General features: G+C 34.8%; 1 protein-coding gene across 1 annotated transcript in view; it reads left to right on the forward strand.

Moving 5' to 3' along the window:
* LOC133524099 (uncharacterized) overlaps nucleotides 1–17,845 on the forward strand; it is a 171,866-nt gene that overhangs the window by 31,768 nt on the left and 122,253 nt on the right. The window contains exons 17-22 of the mRNA XM_061859943.1: nucleotides 2,162–2,350; nucleotides 2,668–2,839; nucleotides 3,234–3,389; nucleotides 4,317–4,393; nucleotides 9,999–10,106; nucleotides 15,452–15,529. Of these exons, the coding sequence (XP_061715927.1) occupies nucleotides 2,162–2,350; nucleotides 2,668–2,839; nucleotides 3,234–3,389; nucleotides 4,317–4,393; nucleotides 9,999–10,106; nucleotides 15,452–15,529 (780 nt within the window). The remainder of the gene's footprint in view (nucleotides 1–2,161; nucleotides 2,351–2,667; nucleotides 2,840–3,233; nucleotides 3,390–4,316; nucleotides 4,394–9,998; nucleotides 10,107–15,451; nucleotides 15,530–17,845) is intronic.

A 17,845-nucleotide genomic window follows, 5' to 3' on the forward strand; every position in this document is an offset into this window, starting at 1 on the left:
TTAAAGCATTTGCACCCCAAAGGAACCTAAAAAATTTGTTACCTACGTAGTTATAATTATGCTTTTTATTTGAATCAAAAAGGGAGGCTTTTACAACAAAGCTTCTATAGCTCAGTTGATCAGAGCGAGTTGACCTGTGTTATGAAAGGTCGCGAGTTCGAATATTGCCCGAAATGGACGGTAAATTTTGCATTTATCTTAAAAAAATCTATTTTTTTTTTTTCTAGGTATTCAAAGCATGAATTATGTACTGTTTTGTCTAATTATACTTTAAACTTACCTGTTACGTAAGGGGGACGTAGAATTAGGGAGAGGGGGTCTGACGCCCGCGCGGGATCGTACCTGGTGCAAAGGTTGTCCATCGCTATTCAACGTGGTAACGCGGCTAGTGTGATGGGTACCTTTTGCGCCGGGTACAACTCGAGTGGGAGGCTTAAGCCACTCTTAAGTTATGATTTTATTGTTAATCTGTATATTACCTGTTACTTACTCTTAGTTAGTTTTGTTTATAAAATTTGATGTATTTTGACCATATTTAGCATACACCATTTTTAGGATTTTTTATTTTTTTAAATATTATAAGCGTACCTAAGGAGCTTATAAAATGTTATATCTGAAATTTTTTTTCGCTACTAATTCTTATAAAAAAATCAAAAAATCCGTCAAACGAAGGGGTATGGAGAAGCGGTCGTCCATTATCGTCTTAATGGTTTTAAAAAAAATCCTCACATATCTTTGTTAAGAAACTATAATAATCCCATTAATGTTTTTTTTTCTTTTTCAATTAAATACTTCATTGCATAATTTTCAAAAGAAGTATCTGTCTCTCTTGGAGAAGTTCACATTTATTTAATTGTTAGGAGCGAAATAAATATGTCACTCCGTCACTCTGAACTTAACTATATTAACGAAGTTCGGATAAAAAAATACTTATCGTATGAACAAAGGTGTAGTACGTAAATGCAGAAATGAAATCCATATAATACTAGTCACCCGCCCGGCTTCGCACGGCTTGCACAAAACCTTAACAAATTATATACTTGAAACATCCTCAAGACTCACTAAATTTATCGGACAAAACCGCATGAAAATCCGTTTAGTTCAGTAGTTTTTGAGATTATCGCGAACATACAGACAGATACAGAAGTGGCGGAGGACTTTGTTTTATGAGGTGTAAGATAAGGTTTCCCTATATAAGATATATTACGTATACATTAACATTTTGTGTCCAATCACCTATTTTATTTCATATGTAAGAGCCGAGGGGGGAGAACATCTGGTATTTCCCTAGACGATTTTTTTCAGTTTCCCCGATACAAGGAATTGGGCCACAAACGTAAATACAAATGTTTTCGTATCTAGTTGAAATATAACATTGTAGCCTTGGAAGAGTCCCAGATACCTACTGCCTATCATAAAATTACAAAACTTTAGTTATTATTGCTGATAACAAGAACTTCATTACTTTTCCAATACGCGAGCTCTGAACCCCTAGTGTAAATTTATTCGATAGCGTGACGTGACGTACGCGTTTGCGTTAAGTCTCATTTTGTATGGGATTTAGAAACAGCGCGCCAAGCAGGACGTTTTGGAAACTCAAAATCCCATACAAATTAAGACTTAACGCAAACGCGTACGTCACGTCTCGCTATCGAATAAATTTACACTAGGGGTACTGGTGGCGAGTTAGCTTAAACTTACAGGATGAAATTTTAACTACTGTTCATACTCTGCTTAGTAACTTTATAGATCACACTGAACAACTTTTAGTATGGGCCCCAATTCCGAAATCGCGAAAAAAAATTTGGCTGTCCCATAGACATCAGCGGCATCACATCAACCAGAATGTATGAAACAGCCAAATTTTTTTAAAACCTATGGTAAAAACAACTCCCCCATTGTTTCATTTTCGGACGACATTTTCAAAATGTATATAGCCTATGTCAGTAGTTTAGTAGTTATGATTCCACGGATGGAACGCATTCATCATAGGGTATCATCATCATCATACATTGTTTTGCTACATTAATTTCTAAAATCAGAACACTTCCTATAGTCAGGGAAGAGTATTTATTTTTAGCCACTGAATTTTTCTATTTAGAGTAGGTACCAAGTATTTGAATTCAGAAAAAAAAAAAGTGATACTAGGTTATTCCCTTAGATCTGCTGGTGGGCGACTCCGTACCGCTGGACGGGCGAGAATCCGCCCAGCAAAGCATGTGCGCAGGCCGATCGTACATGCGATGTATGTCTCGAACTCGCTTGCACATGCTCGCTAGTCAGACCTAGTAGAGGAAGCTTGACTCACAACAAGCGCTCCAGGATGGAATACAACGTCCATGCGCCTATGGTTAGTTTAGTCTTTTTTAATTATAAGTTTTTATTTTAATTACAATATATGTATGTAAGTATATGTCATTCAGGCCAAATCTTCCAATTGAAATTAGACCAACTTCCCATTATTTGATTGAGCTGAAACTTCACATACATATGCAAGTTGGGTATGACAATACACAATGTACAATCGAGCAGATAACATGATGGACAGACTTTTGACAAAAAAAAAACTTATTATTTCTTAGTAATTATCAACCCTGGTTATGGCCATTGTCATTTGACTAATAGAATCCGTATCTACATAGTTAAACTGTTTATTGCTAACTTTAGACGGACCGCATCGTAGCGACACTGGTGAAACTGACCCGCACAGCTCCTGATACGGCAAGAATACCGGGCGCTCCGGCATGCAATTCAAGGGCCACCTTGCTAGCTTACCGGGTCGTGGCGCCCCGGCTGGTGCTAGAAGTATTTCCTTGCAGTGGCGACAAGAAGGGCGATTGTAAGAAATAAACGTATTTTTATACTTATTATACTTACTGCTGTGGCTCAGTGATCCGAAGTGCATCTTGGCCTCCGACACCAAAGCCGTTTCTATCCAGTCGACGGCGCCGAGTTCACTAAGGTCTTTTTGCACTTCGTCTATTCAGTATATTAACTAGGTTTTTTTTATAAATATCTTAAATGGTTTCCCATTTCCTTATAAAGCTCTTTTTCTTAAACGGTCATCGTCGTAAAGTCGTAATATCCTCATAATATATCATCTTGTTGTCATGGCAGCGAATCTAAGCAGATGATATTTTGGGTTCGAGTCAGGACTATGTATGGCCTCTATCCATCTTGTACAACCAAAAACAGCTGGTTATGGTTCAGCTAATCCAAGATTTTTTTTACAGGCGAAGCGTGCGATCTAGACCCTGGCGTGAAGATCCAAGGTTGCGCCTTGCTGCGACCGAGCCGAGCACTGACTCCTTGCTGCTGCTCATGCTACAAGCTGCGGATAACTAATACTACGCCCATAGCCACCACTGTGTGTTGGGAGGCACCCCTTGGTAAGCAGATACAGTTAGTCTTAGTTCTACATGTGAATTTTTAGTCTGTCTCAAAATTTTCAATTTTATGTAGAATGTTGGATCGAAACTAAAAACCAATTCCGCATCAGCTAGGACAGCCTTTAGAATTCAATAGACTGTTTGCATACTTAAAGCATATATAGCGCAGTAGAAAGGTAGTATGCCAAAAATCAAGGACACCTCATCGTATCCGATGATATTTGATCGATTGGTTTCCGTCGTATAAATAATTTTTCGTCTAAAACTCGACACTTTACTCGTTTGCAGCGTTTGTGGCACCTAAAGTAACACAATGAAACGTCGCCATTTTATCTTTTCTACACTTAATGTAGGTAATTTAGTAAGGACTTTAGATCCAAAATGACTTAAATCTACTAGAAAACGTACACAATTTTAGGGTGTATGCTTTTAAATATAAAATGTATAGTTATGTGCACAAAACGTAGGAACTATGAGGGAGAGTGGGTCTGAAGTATATAATCGAGTTGGACCTTAATGAGTACCGAAACCGGAGGTTAGTTAGAGTTCTTAAGATGACAAAGAATCTTTGCTAGTTACTAAGAAGGGAGAATCAATGGAGTGCAGTCAACCGACTTAATTTTTAAGTCTACTGAGAAACTGTTTTCCCTTGAATTTGTTGTATTAACATATTATTATTTTTTAAAGAAACTGGGTACGTTATATCTAAACCCCATCAAAAATATAAATGTGAAAGAATGTTAAGTTCGTAAACTAACTGGAAACTAAGCCCTTAAAAGCCCTCTAATACCGCAGCTCCTGTCATACTTAACGTTCTTCAGTTGCTTAAAATCATTTCTTATGATGTTATTTGCATTTTAGGGTTACTTATATGATCTATAATAATATTTCACTGATGTTATATTTTTTATCTAATTTTGCTTTTAGATGGCGAAGAATATCTCAGAGTCAAGTTTTTACCAAACGATTTCGAAATCGGAAGTTATAACGAAAAACAAATATCGGTATGTCTGTCTAAAATATTTTATGTCAATAAGTACGATACATAGATGTGTACATACACTATCTATGTATTGAACTTACACATACCTACCCCCAAATCTCTACGTTAGTTTCACCGTTGCAGAAAGGGCAGATGATAATGCCAAAGATCCTACGACTAGCACGAGATTCACCCAGTGAACAACTAATAATAAATTATAAAACAGAGGGAATTTTGAAATAAGTGATATTTTTTCTTGTGTACGTGTACCTATGGCAAAGTGTAAGATTGATAAAAATGTTCCTTCATTCGCTATATCTTTGAAATTAATAGTTTATGTAAATATGCGTGTATTACTCGTAATCATTCAGTTATAGGCCTGTTTCAATTCTGACAAAATATATATTTTTTCTATTATGTCAACGAAAAACTGCTATAATATAATAATGATATTAAATGCTACTTTAATTAATTGCTAACATTATAATTATATACAATTATCTATGTATATCTAGGTGCTCAAGATTAACTAGTTCCAGAATTTAAAATATTCCAAAACAAAAGAGGATAATTTAATTTCCGTTCTTTCTTAATTCTTTTGACCACTCCACTCCACTAAATTTAATTAACAAAAAGTATCCAATAACGTTATTTAATTATTTCAAAAGTTCATTGGGAATCTAAAATAAAACCCTCACTGAAATGGACCATTTGGGAACTTCAACGTTGATTGCTTGAAAGGGTACTTTTATCTTGTCAAAACGATTTCTTTATGCCTAACGAATACAAAATGAATTATTAAGCTTCTATTAAGTCGCATTCTGCATTTTGCATTGCTTCAAAAACCCTTTAGTCTCTTTAGAGAATAATTTGATATGAAATCCAATATTGAATATAAAACGGGTATATTTTTACTGATTCAAATCCTGTTTTACTCATGTCAGTCAACAATGCCGAAGACAAGAGCTTGTTTAAAATGTATGAGCTCGTAGCTCGTAGCGACCTGCAATTGTTGTAAAAGGAAAAAAACATTTTACCCTTATTTTTTTAATCTATACTGTATTATATCTATAAGAGCTCCTTTCAAAAGCTGGGTTTTGTAATCCGAAACCTCCGCGATTTTCATGACCCGGTGGATATAAAAATGGTTTACAATGGTCTAGTAAGGAGTAAGCTGGAGACTTCGTCGATCATTTGGAACCCCTACGAGTCGACGTATGCTTTACTGCTTGAGAAGGTCCAGAAAGCGTTTTTTAAGGTTTCTTTATAAAAAAATATTCGGATTCTATCCATACCTGTACCCGACAAAGCCCTGCCCCGCGCCCTCTCACTGCTCAATGTGCTCCTGGCATCGACGCCTGAATGCGATCTATTTGCTTGGCGATGGGTGGCAGTGTATAGTGAATGCTTGAGATTCTGTGAGGCGATGGATGCTAGGTGCTCAACTGTTCCAATTTAATTTGTTAAGGTGGTTCGACTAGGTTACCCAAAGCTTAAACCTCTCTAGATGGCGCCATAATTGCAAATTTTGAGTTTTAATTTTTTTGTGGAGTAGTCTTGGTATTTCTATACTGTAAATTATGTTTAGCGCACTCTTTAAATAAATATTGAACTATTACAACAAACATTGAACACTTCATTGTACAAAAACTACCCCTTAATGTCGACAGAATGTTTCTTGACTCTATTTCTAAGTATCACTCACACATTCAAACAGTCTTACTGGGATCCTTGTAGTAGACAATTTGGCACAGCGTGAGTAGGCTTCAATAGCGTTGCGGTATGTACGTGGAAATACATGCAAGAGGATGTGGGTTCGAGACTCATTATTTTTTTTTGTTATCAGTATTATCAAGTACCTATTATTAATAAATTATTTTATGAGAAATATGAGCGTTTTCCATAAAAATATTAAAAATCTGACTCTCACACATCATGATATTTTTGGGTTCTTCCAACTCAGAATCACTAGCATAATCAATCCTCGTGCTAAAAAAACCCGAAAATTTGTATTGAAATTTTAGTTTTACATTGAAATTTCTTTCACACTAAAATGTGACGTAATGGTATGGATATTTTAGGATATCTTTTTTTAATGCTAGGGTGGAGAAGATTCTAAGTAGAATGAACCTAAGAAAGTCCAAATTTGTAAGTCAGATTTTCCGGTATTTTTTTCAAAAAAAAACGCTGTTTTGTTCTAAAATTAAAGCAATCCCTTACTGCCCAGCCTTTAAAAAAGTAGGTACTATTTTACAGTAGAATTAAAACATTTTTTTACGATACATTTAATTAAATTACAGTGAATTACAAAATTGCATGGCCTTCTATTTATAACCATTATAAAAAGAAATGAGATATTTACCATGTTTGTTTATATTATTGATTTCCCGATATTTTGACACAACTAGAAGTTTCACACAATGCAAAGAGATAGAAAATTATTGATTTATTTTATTTATTGTCAAATTCATTCAACGGATCACATCATATCCAATTTATGTGTTTATGTATTGCATTGTTTTCTACCTAGTTGGTTATTAAATTCTGTTACTGCAATAATCTTTCTCTACATAAAATATGCCAACGAAAGTTTAATAAAGTATATATTAAAATGAAGTACACAAAATCAGGAATTACATATGACAATATATTTCAAAATCGCCCCCTCTGGCTTTGACACAGGCCCTCAAACGACGAGGCCAGTCATCAATAGCGGCACGCACGATTGTCATGTCTAATTCCGTCACTGTCTTAACTATGGCCCGCTTGAGGGAGTTAAGATTTGTGTGGGGTTTAGCACAGGCTTTCTCCTCAATAACCTGCTATATGGCATAATCCAGGGGGTTAAGGTCCGGGCTGGAGGACGGCCAGTCTTCGTGGGCAATAAAGTCAATTTTGTTCCTTCGAAACCAGGCTTGAGTTGTTTTTGCCTTATGTGCAGGAGCTGAGTCCTGTTCAAAAATCCATGGCTGGTTTTGAAATAGGGTGTGGCTTAAGGGCTTCACTATTGGTTCGAGAACGGTTTCCAGTTTCCGGTTTTCACACCTTTTTCACAGAAATGAATCTGTGTTAGCCTTGAGTATGACACACCCAAAATCATGTTTGGCGGGTGCCCACATTTGTGCAACGCAATAGGGTTGTTTCCATCTACAAATCTTAGGGCATAATTGTATCCCAATAAATTCTTTTGGATTATAAGAACATGTTAAACTACTTTTAGGGGACCTGTAATGACCATATTTTTGTAAATATTGAATTTAAAATATCTTTTGGCACACGTCACGTGACCAAACTCGAAACGTCATTGAAGATTCTGATGACGTCACAACTCTCGGATTGACACTGTTGACAGGCGATTAACAACAAATGACAAATATCAGTTGACAGTTCGTATCTTCTACGTGTGTATGTAGTTATGTGTCAAACCATAAACTGTGACTTCACACAATTTTCAAAGAGCGTTTTGGGCGCGAAAGCATCTGTCAAAATATATTTTGGTAATTTAACACATTTAAAGCCGTTTTTAGTATAAAAGCTGAATTTTAAGGCAACTTTTAGTTAATATAGAAAGTAATACAAGCGTTTCAAAAAATTGGAATACGATTCTATTTTAGGCCCCAATTCATTATAGATACGACGAGATAAACGTTATGTGTGGTATATAATTATATATAGCTCACAAATCCACCACATTATGTCATTTTTTTATTTTCGGTAGCATTTGTTTTAACGGAAATAATTGCAAATCGAGTATCAGAACTTCAGAACAGATATCATTTGATATTTACCAGTCGCTTTTCGGTGAAGGAAAACATCGTGAGGAAACTGGACTAATCCCAACAAGGCTTAGTTTTACCCTCTGGGTTGGAAGGTCAGATGGCAGTGGCTTTCGTAAAAACTAGTGCCTACGCCAAATCTTGGGATTAGCTGTCAAAGCGGACCCCAAGCTCCATTGAGCCGTGGCAATATGCTGGGACAACGCTAGGAAGAAAGAAAGAAATCGAGTAACAGAACTTAGTAACCAACTAGGTATAATAGTTATGATGTAAATGTCCATATCCTGTTGGAGTCATATATTAGCCAACTAATTATTCAAGATCAATACACTTAGCTCCCTTAGGTATTCGCCTAAGTACAATCTCGGGCAAAATTGAGTTTTATAAAAGTGAACTAGTTTCTAGGTCATATTTTCTATGAATTGGTCATTTTTGTAGACTCCAATTACAGTTACACTTTTCCTGGTTTTTCGCGGACCAGAATATCGATGATTTTTGTAACTTGATTTAGACGTTGCTATCATTTTCAATCCAAAAACACATAAAATCACAATTCAGAACATGCGGCAGCGTTGTTTTCTATCAAGTACTTCAAGCACCAGGGCGGCTACCGGGAAAATCGAAATTCGTCAATTTCGGGCATTTTTCTCTGTCACTCTAATTACGTCTTAGTGAGAGTAAAAGAGAAAGATCCTCGCAATTTGCGAATTTCGGTTTTCGCGGTAGGCCCCCAGGTCCTGTCAAGTTTCAGCAGTGTTGCCAGGTGAGCGGAAGAGAATTATCGTACTTGAGTGTCAATATTATTGTACCGTTGAAAAAAATATCGTACGCCAATCAAAAAGGCAGTCCCTAAAAATGTCTAGCAAAATAAGCTTAAATTTCCAATTAATAATAAAAAAAAGACAATTTTCGTCTAAATTGCGCAAAAAATCTGTTTATGTTTGTGTATTTTTGGGATAGACTCAAACGGTATACAGGAAATTGAGACATTTTAAACTTTAAACTTACACCAAGGAGCCGAACACCCAAAATATACTAATTTTAGCCTATTTCTGAGAGAAAGTGTCATATTTTGCTTCAAATTACTAGACTTTTAAGGTGGCATCATCCAAGGGCTGAAATTATTGTACTTTAGTGTACGATAATGCTCTTTGGAACATTACGTCATACCGGGGCCCAAATTATCGTACATGTACGACAATTATCGTACGCCTGGTCACACTGAGTGTCAGTGTCGACAGAGTCAGCTAAAAACGCGTCAAACATCGCAACGTCGCGCCGATGCATGGAGTGGCAACGCCGCAATGTATTTGTACACGACATTTGTCACACACACATGAGTAAAATTTATAAAAATATAACGTTGATTATTGCATGATTTCTGTATGAAACAAAGTTTTTCTATTAAGTTAGCGCAAATGAATAATCGAAAGTAGATAGATGCGCAACTATTTATGTAATAATATTGTGTAATTAATTAATAAATAGCGATTGTTTTTTGTATGAAAATCGAACCACCTTAATGTGCCATTATTGTTTTATAATTGTTAATACGTATAATTATTATTGCTGTTAGTCTAAGTTTCGTGACGCATTGGTTCAAGTAATGTCATGTAAACATTTATATCAATCAAATAAAAAAATAAAATAAAAATAAAAATTATTTGAGATGCAGTAGCATATTTTCAGAAACCGACTGAAAACAGAAGTTGTGTCATTCTATTTATGCAGTTAGTGTATCTAGAAAACTGGACAGAAATTGCAAAATATTTGAGTTTTTCGCGCCATCTAGTAATGTCTTCAAGAGGATTAAGTGAATGACGTTACTTTCATACATGTGTTTTATTTCAGGTAATTTTGGAACCTCGACGAGTGTGCAGGCGCAGACTATTCGTGTTTAGAGCGAAGGTCGCGCATGCATACAAGCCGCTTTATCTTCTTATCGACACTGCTATAGATGTGAGTATATAATAGATAAAGGTTTCTTATTTTAGTAACCCCCCGGTGTTTAGTGACATCACTCATACGATGTTAGCATAAAGTCCTATATCGGCAGTAAAAATATATTTATAAATGCCTAGTTTCTGAAGCGTTAAGGCCGGTCCACACTGCATGCGCATGCAGCTCTCTTGACAGTACATCGCTTGTATTGCGTAAGTTGTAGTAACGAACACGCAACGCAAACGATTCGCGATATACAGCCCATAATAATTATTATTTGTAAGCGATGATGACATGTGTTCCGCCGGAAACGCGCTGCATTCGCAGACGAATAAAATTTTATATAGGTATAGTTAACAATTATAAAGACATTTTAATATCTACACCGCCCTTTCCCCTACTTCTACAAATCAATAAAGATCGGCAAACCATGTAGTCAGGTCAAAAGTTCTGTCACAAAGGTTTGACTGATAAAAACACTATAGGTACGGATCCCTTCTGATTCATATACGTATATGGGTTGAAAGCTTATTTAATAATATAATAATTTAACGTAATTTGCTTTCTCCGTTTTGCATACCTAATTCTATTTAATATTTGGAAAAATGTTATAAAAAACATGCAAAAAATTCGCGACCTATTCAAGGTGATTTTGATCCTATTTTTTTTTTGTTTTACATGGCTTTTAAAGCTGGATTTATCTTTCTTAAAATGGAAAATTCACTTGCATTGTATTGCTAAAATTTCTACTGTACTTGCTTTACCTAACCTACTCGTTGGATGGCAGTCAAAAATTAGCCTATCACTGAAAAGTATCCTAAGTTTGAAGGGTAATAGATGAAGTACAGACACGTCGGAGAACTAAATGTTGGTGATAAAAAAAACGTTCTAATAAGTAGGTTTATACACATAAACAATTACCTATTGTACCTATTTTATTTATGTGACACTGACTGTTACTCCCTTCCGAAAAGTATAATTTTTCACAATCTAGCCGTGTATTTGCGTCTAACGACAGTCTCAAAGTAAACAAGTAATAAATAAAGTCACGATCTTATTTTTAAACTAATTAAGTATATTACGTTTAAATCAGAACAAGTTTCCAAATCATGGAAAACTTTTTTATAAAATGTTTGTATTACATTTTATCAGTCAAAACCTTTGTACATACATACATGCATATAATCACGCCTATTTCCCGAAGGGGTAGGCAGAGACCACGGATTTCCACTTGCTACGATCCTTTGTAACAGAACTTATGACCTGATTAAGTAAAATTTATTTATGTACGGTCAAGGAATTTGTACTTACATGTAATATGTCTCATAAAAGTTTTAAAACAAAAAAAAAAATACAAACTTAACATTAACTCATACAAAACATATCAAAAATAAAAGGGTAAAAATTAAGAAATAAATATAAATTAGATATGATTACTATTTTTTTTTTTCAAGTAACTAAATCCAATGTCATAGTCGGGTGAAAACTAAGTTCCATGTCCCTCATAAATTAAATTCACGACTTTCATATTGATTGTCACTGTGACAAAGTATGAAATGGTATTGTAATTATATTCTTTGACGCTATATTTTATTCGAATAAATTGACAGATGAGAATAGAAACTCGTTCATATATCTACTCCTACTTGTAACTTACAACGTGCCTACCACTGACTGTCTAATTAATTGACATCATTACTAAGCATACTGACATCATTACAAAGGATAAACATATACATTTTATTCCTTGGCCCGACGAAATAGATATTTTATGTTGCTGAATGTGCGGAAGTTAATTAAGCTCTCTAATTAAGGAAACCGATTCTACTCGTATTTACTAACAAGGGAAGAAAGCCGCTGATTATGTTACATGGCGTTGGCGTTGTTTAATGGTCGGCGAAACGTTTTGACAAAAGGATAATGTATAATTGTAGATATGTTTGCGCCAAAAATGTGTTTCAATATAGATACTATAAAGGGATACGGTCTATTTGCGGCGGGGAATGTAAACACTCGAGGTAGATTTCTGATAATCTATAATGATATTTTTTCTGCAAACAGTAATAACACAAATATCGACTACCATTAATGATTGCCGCTTTCAAAATGAATCGCCTTCAGATCAAATAATTCAAATAATAGTTGCCAGTTATCTACCACGAGACCATGAAGGTTTCCAACCTTCACAGTACTTTCAGCGTAAGTAGAAATAGGTACTTATAATATATAATAAATTTGTGTATCTTTTTAACCTTTGAAATGAGGACGGGAAAAATAGTATCCAATCGGCAGTCGCTGAGATTATTATATATTAATCAAGCAAATAGCACTTTTTTTTTTAAACGATTTAAAATCACTATAAAAGAAACTCAAATATCACACAAATTTTGTACTCATCTAACGAGAGTGTATTTATGCATGCGTTCCAAAGATTTTCACATGAAAATATACCTGAATGCTTACAAAAACATGGCTTTTTCTTGTTAGTCAGGTAAAAAACAAGGAAAAGGTGTCAACTAATGCCTCTGTTCAACCACGCCATTTCCTCCGGGGATCACTCCGTTATTGATTAGCGCCCATCTCATCCATCCTGGCGACGTGTGAGCGATGGTTTCGGGTTCAAACCCGTGCATGGCAATTTCGTTTGATCATAGGTAATAGTACTGATAGTACATTTTTCTTCCCGTCGACTGTAATGATTGAATTAAGAATTCGTATACCATACTATAATTGCGTACTTTTCATGTATAGGCTCCCCACTGAACTATAAGATTTCATTTCGATGCTACAAGTATTATTTTAGATGACTCGTAGATAAAGCATTGTATAAAATTGTGATATAATATAATCAAGCTTTTCAATCTCGTACCTTACTTAGGCAACTCAGCAAGCTTCATTGCCTAAACACGGTTCACGACTGAAAAGCTCTGTATTATATCACGATTGTACAATATAAAATATTATTTATTGCTAGTGTACAAATTGTCATTATGTGCGAGTCCCGAGATGTTTTATATGAGTCGTAGGCTATTAAAAGACACGAGACCAGTTTCATTCTACCTAAGGAAAGGAAGCTGTACAGAGTTAGATCAAAGCTATGTTTCTTACGCAGGCAGCTGAATCACAGAATAAATAATTGGCTGAACCACACGAAACTGAACTATTGCCAGCAATTGTGCTGATGTAGATTCTCCTCTGAAGTTTCACTTTTTCCAATTAATCAAAAGCCGTAAAAATAATGCAGGTTGTTCTGGAGTGTAGTAAAATAGCACGAGAACAGTCTTGAATGGACAAACGGATTTCCATACGGAGTTGAAACCTTCCTGCCATTAGTCTAGTTGCCACACGGTTGATTTGATAAATGGATGTCTGCTCCCCGCGCTTATTTAAACGCCGTTCAAATTTGCAATTTTAAGGCAACATACCAGTCGTTTATTTGTAGAAACACGGGGATAAATATAGAATTAAATTAAATGTATTACAATTAATAATGTAAACTAAAACTAAAATATGACTAAATTAAATCTAAAATAAAACTAAAATAAATCTAAAAATAAACTAAAAAAAAATTATGTAATATAAAGTAGAAATGGTGTACGCTTAAGTTTCCTGTGTTGTAGGCAACATACTCATTATTATAAAGAAGTGGCATACACATAACACTTCTTTATGTAGGGGTACCCTGAAATTGGGGATTCCTTAATGTCACAATCTTGGAATACAATTCCACTCATATATATATAGGTGACAAACAAAACTTACTAATTACAAAAAAAAATACTCATTCATTCATTCATTCATTCTTTCATCAACCTTGACTGACTCGAAATATTATTACATTAAGTATTGAAATTATCGACATCTGATACGCCGAAACGTTGAAAAACAACTTATATTTAATAGTTTAAAGCAAAATGAAACGTTAAACTAATGAGTGATGACAGATTTAATACAAAATGAAACAGCCTAATAGGTGAAGTTAGACCTAGTTTTCCAATTTATTTATTCGGACACGCGGGCGAAAAATCGAACAGCTTTATCCTTATCACACAACTGACCTAGGAATTCTTTTAGAAATACGTCTTCATAATGAATGATATTAATCAACTATTTTCTCTTAGCGGATTTAGCACAAATTTATCTGTACCGAGAAACTAGCCAACTTTGCTCGGTTTTTTCGAAAAAACGGTAATTGCAAAAAAAAAATCTATCTTATGGCTTTTTTTTTGCTCAGCATGTCCATTGTGATAAAACGCGGCAGATTATTTGAAGAAATTATTTTTAAAACGTGTTTTTACCCACATTTTTAACGTTTTTGAGGGCGGGCAAAGATATGCGGAGTTTTCAACAATATTGCTCACGTCAATTTGGTGCTCAAATACAGTTCGTATAATGATGATATTCAGGTATCACGTAAAGTTTTTGGGCAGTCTTAATTATTCTTTGTTAATAACTTAACGATAAGTGTATACACTTTTGAATAAATTGGGTGGACCTATCCGTTTTTCCACATTTCCATAAAAGACTCGCCTAAGCATTTTACATATGCTAGGGTTGTCACTTTTGAAATAATCTATTACAATAGTTTAATGGCCGAAAATATGCTTTTTTTGTGGTGGACAACCCCGGAGGTAAAGTTGGCTAGTTTCACGGTATTCCGTTTGTCAAGAACCGTAGATGATTTGAACGTTTAATTAATGAGTAAAATTGTAGTGTAGTTAAACGCACTATGCTATGTACACTTTGCAGGATAATTTTGCAATAAAATAACTATTTGACCGGCTTCATGCTCCATCATGCAAAAATTTAAATTATCACTAATCAAGGGCATGCGCGTACACTAAGATGGCCCAATATATACACACACAAACAACGCAACAACAACGTTACAAAAACGTTAACGCAAATTATTTGTGCATAGAAGTTGCTATATTGTGGCCGACGCACCGAGCACCTTATACGGTTTTGCACTTTTAAACATACAATGTCATGATATACTTTAACCCTTTTAATTCTTTATATTATAAACACAAACATCACTCAACCGCCAAGAGCCAGGGCGCAAGGGAGCTAATGTAGATCTTATTCGAAAGTGTGAAGGTTGCTTTAACAGCGTCCGCCATAACACCTATAGTTGTCCTTGGCGTAGTGGGCACGACGGCACACGATGCCTTTAGGGGTTTTTGGCGTTCAAAAGCTTAAAAACGCATAGTCACTCCTGTGCACAACCTGATTCAGAGCTATAGCACGGGAGAAAAAACTTCTAGGCTTGTTTCCGATATGATTTTCAAATATTTAGATTAATGTGCATTATGCATATGCATCAGTTAATTTAATTTTAATTAAAACTTTTTTGGCAACAGGGTGTTCGAATAATCTGCGAAGTGCCTCTGGGTGGAGGCGAGAGGAAAAATTCCATCATTGCTCTTCGCGGAATACAGGTAAAATCTAATTCATTAACATTTCCACTTAACCATATAAATTTGATAAATAACCTTTCATTAACAAAAAATAGCATACCATCACAGATCCAAAGCGCAGGATTCGTCACATTACAGAAAGCTCATGCACCTGATATTGTCAAAACAGAATGTCCATTTACACATAAGTCACCTGGAAAACTAATTTTAAAAAAGTCAATACAAGAATAATAATAATAATACACTCAAGAATCTAACTTAGGATCACTCGCTTCGCTCGTGATTCAATTATAGAATCTTTCGCTTACTCGGGACTCAAAATCAACACTCGCAAGAAAAACTTTCCTCTCTTGTTGCTTAAATAACTATTAAGAGTATTTTGGCTCTATTATTAAATCACTATTTATATAATATATAATATTCACTAGAGAACACTTAAAACGGGTCATATCGTATTGAATTTCTGAAACGTAGTGATCTTTTGATTGCTCTTGAGTGTACATTGATAATCTGACTCGTCAACCTCGGAGACATTGAAAGCACAAAAACTTCATCTTTTCGTTCTTTGTAAACAAAGAAGGCCCTTATTACTTTTAAATTCTACACCGTCTATCTTTTCTGTCCGCCTGATCTCGGCTGTATCCTACTCGTAATAGGTATTTCTTCTTGAGTTAAGATTTGGACGTAAAATATATACATACATTTTTAGAGTAGATTGTAACATGAAAAAAATGAACATTACTTAAGAAATTAATTACTAGAAGAGGGTTACAGTTAAACTGTATACGTTTTCATAGAAATTTATAAATGAAAATTTGATGTAATTTCAATACCAGTGGAGCACATTAGTCTCATGCTTTTTTAATATAATTTGCTTATATCAAATACATATATCGCAAAAAAATTACTGAATCTTCAATGTCATTAAAATATATAATTTTTAAATAATATGTGAAAAGTTACATAAATCGATCTAGTCCCACAAACAGCTCAACTGCACTCCTAATGTATGAAACATTGTATGAGAACAAAGTACACAATTAAATATTATTTGAAAACTTGTCCCTTTTCAAATGAACATCAATTTCTAGATTTTCATTGCAAAAGGGACAAGTTTTTAAACATTAAAAAGTGTATATATCTGTAAGTGTAAGCCCATTAAATAAATAGTGATTTGGGTCACTGGCACCATTAATTTTCCTGTCAGTAACATTCTGTTTGCCCTATATAATGAATTTTATACATTTAATTAAACGCTTTTCCAAAGTAATGAAGTGTTGATGTCATTAAAATTGACAATACATTCATGAAACAACTGGGTACGGGATTAATTTACAGCGTATAACGCGTCCTATATATACCTATATAACTACAATCCACCAGGTAAATGAAGTGTACATGTTTATTCAGAAGGATTTTACCCTTATTCTGCATTCTTTATAAACAAAATGGCATAATTTTAAATAAAAATTGATCAATTTTTTTTTTTTTTTTAAATTTCATTATGTATAAGAGAAGCGCCGGTGGCCTAGCGGTAAGAGCGTGCGACTTGCAATCCGGAGGTCGCCGGTTCAAACCGCAGCTTGTACCAATGAGTTTTTCTAAACTTATGTACGAAATATCGTTTGATATTTACCAGTCGCTTTTCGGTGAAGGAAAACATCGTGAGGAAACCGGACTAATTCCAACAAGGCCTAGTTTACCCTTTGGGTTGGAAGGTCAGAGATGGCAGTCGCTTTCGTAAAAAACTAGTACCTACGCCAAATCTTCGGATTAGTTGTCAAGCGGACCCCAGGCTCCCATGAGCCGTGACAAAATGTGGGACCACGCGAGGAAGAAGAAGTACATTATGTATAAGGTAAGGTGAGGTAAGACTATCACCGGGACAAGATAAACATTTATATGGAATCCTCATACTGTATGTCTTGTCCCTAAAAAATAAACTATGTTCTTCTTACCCCACCTTACCTTATCTTATAACTTTTTATATCAAAAATAACAAAAAAACTGAGTAACCCATCGACGTAAAAACATAATATATACCCTGCAGTAGTTTCGTGCCCGTTATATTATCAATGTATAAATAGATTTGGCGAGTTTAGATATTACAATATTATCAAATATCAATACCTCGTTAAATATTGAATTAGAAGTACTTAATGGATCTTGATATACTTCGTAGAGGAGAATTTCAATACATTGGAATCATTAGGGGGTAACTGGAGATAGTGGATCATCAAGCGTATTTGTTTATATGTACTTTGATTACTAGTGACAAACAACAGATAATTTGTGATAAATTGAAGCTCTATTTGTGATAGGTTTGGTTTCCCGATG

This window comes from Cydia pomonella, chromosome 13, assembly GCF_033807575.1.
Source record: "Cydia pomonella isolate Wapato2018A chromosome 13, ilCydPomo1, whole genome shotgun sequence".
Classification (NCBI taxonomy): Eukaryota; Metazoa; Arthropoda; class Insecta; order Lepidoptera; family Tortricidae; genus Cydia; species Cydia pomonella.